At 44.2% G+C, this 10,737-nt stretch overlaps 1 protein-coding gene across 1 annotated transcript in view; it reads left to right on the top strand.

Moving 5' to 3' along the window:
* Window positions 1-10,419, top strand: part of BCL2L10 (BCL2 like 10) — a 13,459-nt gene extending 3,040 nt beyond the window's left edge. Inside the window, exon 2 of the mRNA XM_040342690.1 lies at window positions 9,193-10,419. Within this exon, the coding sequence (XP_040198624.1) occupies window positions 9,193-9,324 (132 nt within the window). The 3' untranslated portion in view covers window positions 9,325-10,419. The remainder of the gene's footprint in view (window positions 1-9,192) is intronic.
* Window positions 10,420-10,737: the final 318 nt, after the last annotated feature.

Raw genomic sequence — 10,737 nt, 5'->3', positions numbered from 1 at the left:
GTGCCATGCCATCAAACACAGCCTCTGTGCCCATTGATGCCACTGTGCCCATTGTCGCCGCTGTGCCCTGTAAAATGCACTTACCTTAATCCTTCGACGACCCTCGATGTCTTCTTCTTCCGCCTTGGTGACGCTTCAGCCAATCAGGTTACCGATAACCGCTGGCTCTGATAGGCACTTCCGCACAGCCAACCAGCTGCCGTTATTCAGGTGTCGGGCGCTCAATGTCCGGCCACCTTGAATAGACCAGCGGCAGCTGGCAATAACACACATTCATGCAATGCATTCATGCAATGCATGAATGTATGTTATTTTCAGTGGCGGTGCGGAGCCAGAGGGGGCGGCGCTCCAGCGCCCTCTATGGACGAACCGCCGCTGGTGACAACATTCTGTCCCCATCTCCCAATTGTATGTCTGTGTTGTCACACTGTCGCATGCACTTTCAGAAGGAACTATGGGATAGCTTTACTAAAGGTGAATAGGCTGTTCACATTGCCAGGAGGTTGCACTTTGCAAGGGAGTTTACCACAGAGCTTGGGCTTTGTGGGGAAATTTCACTTTGCAACGAACACCCAATCACCTGCAATGAATATAAAACTAGAATTGTGCTTGCATATGATAGAAGTTAGCAGTTCTTCAGTAAGTAAAGGGAAATTTCCCATTACAAAGTGCAACTACCACTACACACTAGCTTGCACATGCTTGTTCTAGGAGATACCTGTGTATCCCCATACAGGCAAAAATGGCCCTTACATGTGTGTATGCTGTAGTATGCCAATGTGAGTAGGGCCTAGCTGTAAAACCTCCATTGGAGGCCTAATGAACACAAGAAGTTTAGCCGCTGGACATGAGATTCCAGCATTTTTGTGCAGGTGAAAGAGGCTGTAAAACTCTAAGGCTCGGTTTCCACTTGTCATGCGACTGGAAAGTTGCATGACAAGTCGTACCCCATGTTTTCCAATTAATACCGTTCATATCTGTGTGACTTCAAGTCGCAGCAACCTCAAAGTAGTCCCTGCACTACTTTGGTCCCACTTTGAGGTGACTTGAGGTCCATAGACCTCAAGAATACACAGGCGTTGCTTCAAGTCGCATCAAAATCGTGTGACTTTGGGGTTACTATAGTGGAAATGGCTAAAATCTCCTACAGCTGGATAGTGCACCGAGTGATACGAACGTTCCTGGCATTATGTGCCCAGGGGGGCCGATGTCCGGGATGCAGACTTCTTGCATACTTCCCAAAAACCACTCAGTGCACCTTCCAGGCTCTTCAGCCTTCTATAGAGTTTTCATAGGCTGATGGCAGCAGGGCTTGTGCCCTCCACCCATATGAAACCACACAGGGGTTAAACACCAGGGGGCAAAGGGTTGTTCCAATGTCAAGCCAAATATAAAGACCACAAAGCTTCCCTATCTCATTGGCATTAGCAATGGGATATTTTTTGTTGCAAAATTTGTAATGCAATGTTTCCGGGCTGCAATGGGCCCCTTCTTTAAGGTGTATATAGTGACCCTTGACTTGAATGGGGTCCATTGGGGCCCGGGCATTTGCTGGTGACTGTTGCAGTGGCGGCTGGTGCTCAACATTTTTGGGGGGGCACAAACAAAAAAGAAAAAAAAATTGCAGCCGCACTGTGCCATGCCATCAAACGCAGCCACTGTGCCATGCCATCAAACGCAGCCACTGTGCCATGCCATCAAACGCAGCCACTGTGCCATGCCATCAAACGCAGCCACTGTGCCATGCCATCAAACGCAGTCACTATGCCATGCCATCAAACGCAGCCACTGTGCCATCAATTGTCACCACTGTGCCATGCCATCAAATGCAGCCACTGTGCCATGCCATCAAATGCAGCCACTGTGCCATGCCATCAAACAGTCACTGTGCCATGCCATCAAACGCAGCCACTGTGCCATCAATTGTCACCACTGTGCCATGCCATCAAACGCAGTCACTGTGCCATGCCATCAAACGCAGCCACTGTGCCCCTCAATTGTCGCCACTGTGCAAATTGTCGCCACTGTGCCCATTGTCACCACTGTACCCTACCCATTGCCGCCGCTGTGCCCTGTAAAATGCACTTCCCTTTCTGCTTCCACGTCCCTCGATGACGCTTCAGCCAATCAGGTTACTGATAACCAGAATCTGTGAACCTGATTGGCTGAGACGGCCGTCAGTCTTATCCAAGGGACGCAGCCCCCGTACGTTCCCAGGATAAGACATCTGGGAGCCGAAGGGCTGTACAGAGCCGCTGGCTCTGATAGGCACTTCCGCACAACCAACCAGCTGCCGTTATTCAGTTAGCCGGCGCCCTATGTCCGGCCATCTGAATAGACCACTACCCAAGGGAGCATGGAAGGACCTCTTACATTAGAGGCTTCTCACACAAGTATATTGCTTTGAGACAGATTTATGATGTGCTTTTTGTCCAATCTGATTGGTTACACAGATAATGAGTTATAGTGTGTGTTGTGTTTTTTTGGACGAATGGGAAGGGTTAGACCCTTTGTTAGGTTTATATAGCTTCCCCCCACTATTATTATGGTGACTGTGGTCCCTGAGACAAAGTGAAAGGGAATCCAGTAAGAGTTGTCGTGAAAACAAGAGATGAAGGAAAATCTTCCAGTGGGACATTCCCTTCAGTTTGGGGAGATTTCTTTTTCCTTCCTTTGGGCACAACACGAGGTGAAGGGAAATCTCTCCAAAATAAAGGGAATTCCAACTGAAAGATTTTCCACTATCTCTTGTTTCCATGACAACGCTTATGCCCCGTACACACGATCGGATTTTCCGTCGGAAAAACCTTGGATGGCTTTTGCGACAGAATTCCGCTCAAGCTTGGCTTGCATACTCACGGTCACACAAACGTTCTCTGAACTTTCGTCCGTCAAGAACGCGCTGACGTACAAAACTACGAAGAGCCGAGATAATTAAGTTCAATGCTTCCGAGCATCGGAATTGCTACAGATCGTTTTTTGTGATAGGAATAATTTTTTCCGTCTGAAAATTTGAGAACCAGCTCTCAATCTTTTGTTGGCGAAAATTCCGACAGCAAAAGTCCGATGGAGCATACACACCGGTCGGAATTTCCATTCAAAAGCTCACATCAGACTTTTTTTGCTGTCGGAATTTCCGATTGTGTGTACGGGGCATGATTGGATTCCAAGAGATCATGGAGAATATTCCAGTTGGAATTCCCTTCATTTTGTGGAGATTTCTCTTGATTTCTCCTGTTTGTGCCCAAAGGAAGGAAAGAGAAATCTCCGCCACAGTGCCCAGACAACAAAAATAACCTGAAAGGGTGTATACCCTACTTATCTAAAACAAAAATAAAAGATTTTGATTTATAGTTGCTGATCTTTGGAAAATGCTAGTTGCCTGGCAATCATATTGATGCTCTGGCTTTCATGTGCATTCAGTCTAAGGCCTCGGAACAGGTACATATGTAACGATATAAGGAATTTCATGTTTTTTGTGCCAGCTTTCATTTTAAAGCGGAGGTTCTCCCTAATTTGAAAGTCAGCGTTAAACACACGGGCCCAGTGTCTGTATTGAAATTTTGCTGTCCAAAAAAAATTAAAATCAATTCCATACCTTATTTATCTCTTCTGAACCAGGCACTTCCTGGTTTGGCTCCCGCGGGAGTGGGCGTGTCGCTTTGGCTGCAATGTCTCCTGGAAGCGCAGCGTGACGCTGCCCAGGAGACGATTCTCTAGCCCACCAGAAGCACTCTCGCGTGATTTAACACGTCACATTACTCTTGCAGCCAGTCATGTGACGAGGGCGGATACAATTCCGCCATTTTAACTGATGGAAAACAGGTGAAAACGCCATTACACATTACAGTTGTGATGGCAACTGTGTAGTGTTGACGGCGTTGCTCGTCGTCAACACTGCACATGCGCGGGATTGAGCAATGAATTCACCGCATCCCGGAAGGATTTGCTTGTGGGCTTCAGAGTGCCCACAAGTAAGATGGAAGCGTCCAGCAATTATTTTTATAAATGTTCTTTTGCGGCAGAATGACATTGTGGGGGGCTAGGAAATAACACGTGAGTACCCTATTAACTATGTGAGGAGCGGCAGATGCATATAAAAAAAACAAAAAACTTATTCCTGCGGAACCCCTGCTTTAATTGTGTTGGTGATTTAAAAATCTAGAAGGCCTGTACCATTCAGGGAACTGGCATTTTCAGAGGGATATCAGCAATGATAAAGATGCCTTACTTTTTCCACTATTCCTAGAAAGACCTGTGTAGTAGAGGTAGGCCATAGCTTGCAGGGGAAAGGTGTGGGTCTGGCTGTGTAGAACATCATGGCTGCCCGAGGTCTGTGTGGACAGGGGGGTATAGATTAGCTTGGGAACGCAAGGTGGGCCAACTGAGTGTAAATGATGGTATCCAGCAATCTGTGAGGAATTGTCCCGGAAATCTGCCTGCTCTACAGTAAATGGATCATTATTTCCTGAAAAGAGACAGGTGTGTTTTCCTGTCATTTGTCGCTTCTCGCTGTCGGAAGGTTTCACAATGGAAATCGGATTTCCTTCTAGTGAGCACCTGGACTGTACATTGAGAAGGGACTTTCCTCACTTCTGCTATGAGCGCAATCTCGCCAATATTCATTTCTCATTTCTTTTGAAACGAGAGCTATGTGTATAATTTTTATATATCGGTATGTTTGGCTTTATTCTATTTGTAGTTTTTACCCCTCGTAGCTTACACTTCTGTCTGTCATAATTGGTTTCTTATTGTGCCCATATGCATGCAGAAAATTTGGGTGTGGTGGCGTATACTAGAGCAGCACGATTCTGGGCAAAATGAGAATCACAATTTTTGCTTCTCGCTGCATAAAATCTTTCACATTATACAAAAGAAAATGGGCTAACTTTACTGGTTAGCTTTTTATTTTTTATTTTAAATTCATTTAACCACTTGCTTACTGGGCACATATACCCCCTTCCTGCACAGGCGAAATTTCAGCTTTCAGCACTGCGTCGCTTTAAATTAAAATTGCGCTGTCGTGCGACAAGCCTCCCAAACAAAATTGACGTCCTTTTTTTCCCACAAATAGAGATTTCTTTTGATGGTATTTGATCACCTCTGCAGTTTACATTTTTTGCACTATAAACAAAAAAACGACAATTTTGGGAAAAAAAACAAAATTTTTTACTTTTTGCTATAATAAATATCCCATTTAAAAATCGCGATTTTTGGCGGCGCTGGAAATCGTACCTCTGAAATCACAAGAAGTAGTACTGAAACTACTTTTCGAAGTCTTAGACCGGTGCCTTTACCGTCGATTTGACATATCAAATTGCATGTCAAAATGCACCAATATGAACCAGGGCTAAAGGACATCTGTACCTCCCAGTGCAGTTTACAAGGAGAAATGCTCAAGTTCATCCTCAATCTTCACTACAAGGATCTCCCTGTAGGATTGAATGGGGCTGCACCATGAAGGATGGAGAGGACCCAGCAAGGACACTTTTTGAAACAAGGCCATGTGGCTCCAAGAACAGGGGAAAAAATGATCACTGGATTGAGGATTGAAGGTACGTATTTCTCCAGGTTAGCTGCACTTATAGGATAGGGAATACATGCCGTAAAGGACAGTTTCTTTACTATAATCAAGAACTGGTGTTCTATCGAAAAATGCCTCCGATGGGTATGCGCAGTTTGCAACATCGCTCCAGCTGATATGTTGATAAGCTAGCGTGACGTCCCTAAACCCGCCCCGCAATAGTGAGGAAGAATCTGACAATTTAATTCTCTCTGCACTTAGCAGATCATCAGATACTGCCTCAGATGATCTGCGAATGCGCTGTTATCTTCACGCCAGCTGATCAACATATCAGCTGGAGTGATGTTGCATACTGCGCATTCGCAGACTCATTGGAGGGATTTTCCAACGGAGGGCATTTCTCGATGGAACAATAATCCCAAGTTCACACCGCTATGACTTGTGTGAATTCAGACCTCGAAACGCATTAATATAATGGGTGCTGCCTTAAAGGAGAAGTCCAGCCTGAGTGTTTTAGGCTGGGCTTCTCCTCTGGGTCACAGGAGTGCAATTCGTTTTGCACTCCTGTGACCCGTCTTCAGCGGAGAGCAGTCTGAAATCCGCACTCTGCTGACGTCACAGCCATCAGTCGAAGTTGGGATGATGGGCTGCCAAGTCGGGATCCCGCCGCCATCCGGTGCTTCCGCGGGCTCTCCCGTGCCATCGGGGGCCCGGAGAGCAAATCGGCTGGCGCTGTCTGGGAAGCATAGAGATGACTGGTGACCAGATGGTCACCAGTCATCTCTATGACCGTCGGAGGCCCGGGTGCGACGTTATGACTTCACGCCCAGTACCCGCAAGTAAACAAAGCCGCAATTGCGGCTGTCTGCATGTGATCGGTGAAATTTTTTTCACCGATTTCATGCTTTTAAGCCTGGGGGAGAGATGTGGGGTCTTATTGACCCCACATCTCTCCATAAAGAGGACCTGTCACAGTGATTCCTATTACAATTGTAATAGGAATAAAAGTGATCAAAAAAAAAATGTAAGTGTAAAAATTAAAAGAATTAAAGCGGTGGTTCACCCTGAAAAACAAGTTTCTAGCATGCCATTCAGCATACTAGCGCGAGCTACAGTATGTCTTTATATATTTTTTTTTTTTGGCGCCTTACTCAGTTTAATCGCGTAGTAAAGTTCCAGACTCCCCGCGGAGAATGGGCGTTCCTATGCAGAGGGAACGTGATTGACGGCCGGCTATGGCGCGTCGCGCTTCCCGAGAAGAGCCGGAGTAGGACTCAGCTGTTCACGGCGCTATACGGCGCCTGCGCACAGACATCGGAGACATCGGGGCTGACTGCGCAGGCGCCCTGAAGAGCAAAGTCCTATTTCGGCGCTTCTCGGGAAGCGTGACGTGCCATAGCCGGCCATCAATCACGTCCCCTCTGCATAGGAACGCCCATTCCCCGCTGGAAGTCTGAAACTTTACTACGCGATTAAACTGTGAGTACGGCGCCAACAAAAAATATAAAGGCATACTGTAGCTCGCGCTAGTATGCTGAATGGCATGCTAGAAACTTTTTTTTTTTTTTTTAGGGTGAACCCCCGCTTTAAGCAGAAGCGAACACGCATGCAAGTCCCGCCCACATATGTAAACGCCGTTCAAACCCCACATGTGAGGTATCGTCGCGTGCGTTAGAGCGTGTGCAACAGTTCTAGCTCTGTAACTCGCAAATGGTAACCTGTAAAGACATTTAAAGCGTCGCCTATGGAGATTTTTAAGTACCGAAGTTTGGCGCCATTCCATGAGTGTGCACTATTTTAAAGTGTGACATGTTGGATATCTATTTACTCGGCGTAACATCATCTTTCACATTATACAAAAAAGGTGGGCCAACTTTACGGTTTTGTTTTTTAATTCATGAAACAGTTTTTTTCCCTAAAAAAAGGTGTTTGAAAAATCTTTGCGCAAATACCGTGCGAGGGGGGGGGGGGGGGGGGAGTTGCAATTACCGCCATTTTATAACCTAGGGTGTCTGCTAAAATGTGTGTGTGTGTGTGTGTGTGTGTGTTCTGATTAATTTTCTAGCAAAAATATTGTGATTTTTTTTTTACATGAAGGAGAGTGCCAAAATAGGCCCCTATGCGTCTCTAAGGACCACAATATTGTAGTAGAGGGAACTATGGATTTACTTATGGTCGCGATAGGTCACTGGAGTTTTATGATTATCTGAACAAGAATGTTTCTTCATATTTGTATTTTCTGGATTTGCTAGAATGTTTTGAGTCTTCCTATACATAAAGTTTAACATTCTGAGGCCTAATAAATGACAGAAAAGTCAGATGAAATATTACTTGGCTCCCGTATTGTTGACGAGTGAGTTTTTCTCTTGCCTGGTACAGGAAAGGTTAATGAGAATCACAAGGCAGAAAAGTTGTGTTTGCTCAAATTAATTGTAAAGAGCAGAGTTCCGGAATGTGTTGAGGGTATACCTGTTTACATAGTCATCTGCCAAGCAGGATTCAAACATTACCATCTGGAGACTAGAGCTCCCATACTTCATTCTGCTGAATAAAGATCCATAAACAGCTGCTCACCCGTGTCGCTGATCCTTCCATGGAACCTCCGTGCTTATCTGGAGAAGAGAAGCCTGCAAGGGATGTATTGAATATCTGTAGAGTCATAAAAGGGCAAAGCTGACATTAACCAAGCTGGTTTTAAAATGGATGCAATTTGATATAGAACAGACAGATTGTGTGTGTGTGTGTGTGTGTGTGTGTGTGTGTGTGTGTGTTTTATTTTTTATTTATTTTTTTATTTATATATTTAACAATGTGAAGCCTTATACAGTAAAGGACAAGTTGCTGAAGTTTCAGGTGAAATAGAAGGGATTTAAAATGTTGGTGATGGAGGCGTATTCCCTGCAGTTGTATTCCCTGCAGTGTTGCCAACCTACCAGATTAAAAAATATACTGACACGACACCCGAAATTTACTGGCGCAGCCACGTTTTTACTGGCATTTCACAAAAGTTACTAAATTACATTTTTAGGTGCAAATTTCAGTATTTAGGCTACAAACAAGTACGCTAGGCAAATAGCAATGTGATTTAAGGTAAAAAAAAAATATTTTTGTCATTTTCGATATAAGGGCAAATAATTTAGACACATCACCCCCCTCTGCAGTGCCACAATCTTCCCCTGCCTCCACCCCCCTCTGTGGTGCCACCAACAGCCCCTGTCTCCATCCCCCACCCTCTGCGGTACCATCATCACCCCCTGCCTCCAATCACCCCCTGCCACTAACACCCACTGCCCCCTCTGCGGTGCCACTGCAGCCACCATCAACCCTGCCTCCAATCTCCATGCACAGTTCCAAGCCGAACCGATCTCGGCTATTTTTACTGGCACATTCCCGCAACCACAGACATTTACGAACGGGGGGGAAAAAGTGCCCGTTTTTACAAACTGTCAGTAAAAATACAGAAGGTTGGCAACACTGATTCCCTGAATGTAAAGCTTCTGAGTTTGGGAATGTCTTGCACATCCAATATCTGAGTAAAAGTGCATAGAGCCATTCACTTCTATGGTTGCTTGTGGGGCTCCCAGGGTGCAGAAAAATGAATATGGCAACTAACATTTGTGGCAACTGTATTGGTCTAAAATATTGATCTGATCTTTTGTCTTTTTCAGGAGGGATTCCACAAATTTTGTAGCAAGCATGAGCCGGGCCAGGTACAAGATAACAGTAGATTTTCCAATGCCATGATGGCAGCTGCTGGTTTTGGGATTGCTGGATTGGTCTTTCTGTTGACTGTAAGATGAACTATATGGAGGAAATACCCGCCACCAATGATCACTGATGACTTCATGGACCATCACATAGGACTTGGTTCTCAGCTGTTGTTGCCAAAGATCTTGCGTCAAGACTTTCAAAAGGACTGATTTGGTTGACCGTGTAGCTTGGAACAATTGTGCACTGCCATTTTGCTGTAAAATGTTGTGGTTTTTTTTTTTTTTTTTTATGGACGCACAAACCGCTTTTTATTTTTAAATGTTGTGATTGGTGAATTGACAAAACTAGACCAAAAAGCAATTAAAATACCTTCTATGATATCATGGAAAACACACCAGTGTTTTTTTTTTTTTTTCTAGGATATACTGGTAGCATTTAAATTAAAGTGTAAACCATGTTTGTGTAACCCTAACATTTTAGGGTGGTCTTACATTTTAGAAAGTTACATTAGAATCATTTCCCCTTCTATTTTAGATGACTTGGATCTAAGATTCATGAACCTGCCATAGTACTTTATTAAAAGGCAAAGAGCAGGTTGGTGTAGATCGGCCATTTTTTCTTTTGGCTTCATAAGTTCAGCTGTCACTGAGGGAAAAGGATTCCTGATTGGCTGCTTTGTACGGAAAAAGGATTCCTGATTGGCTGCTTTGTATTGCGCTTTTTTTACAGAGAAAACAAAGCTGGTGCCTACTACGGCACACCACCTAATGGTCCCATAATTCCTGTGGGACTTGAAGTCGCAGATAACAGTAAATTTTTCCCAATCCAGGATAATGATGCTGAACATACAGCGATTTCTAGTCCTGCGTAGTGTACGTTTTAAATTGGGTAACACGTGTTCTTCTTTTGAAACCTTCATGGCAAACTAGTGGAAGTTTTTGATAAACATTTCACTGCTAATATATTAATTTTAACCAATACTTGGCAAAATTTGTATTTATGCTATAATATATTCAGTTAGTAAAACCCATGGAGATCTGGTATCTCTGTGTAAGCATTTGTAACTTTTTTTTCCAAGGAAAAAACAATAATATATTCTATTGTGCTTATTGTATGATCTGTACCATATTTTTTTATTTTTATTTACACATATCCTGTTTTAATAAATATTAGCATTTGTCATACCCCGGAGTCGTTGGGTGTTTTTTTTTTTTTTTTCAAATCTCTCCACTTAAAGACACAATATAGATTAGAATGGTCACCATGAAAATGTTTTTTTGCTGTAAAGATTACCAGGTACAGTCCTGATCAAAAGTTTAAGACCACTTGAAAAATGGCAAAAAAACATATTTTACATTGTTGGATCTTAACCACTTGTCGCCCGCCAATGACATATTGACGTCGGCAAAGTGGTTGTAGAATCCTGACCGGCCGTCATATGACGTCCTCAGGATTCTGAGCCGCTGCGCGCCACCCAGGGGCGCGCATCGCGGCGATCATTG

This window comes from Rana temporaria, chromosome 3 (assembly GCF_905171775.1).
Source record: "Rana temporaria chromosome 3, aRanTem1.1, whole genome shotgun sequence".
Taxonomy (NCBI): domain Eukaryota; kingdom Metazoa; phylum Chordata; class Amphibia; order Anura; family Ranidae; genus Rana; species Rana temporaria.
The sequence above is the reverse complement of the archived record's forward strand: the minus strand, read 5'-3'. Positions and strand labels throughout refer to the sequence as shown.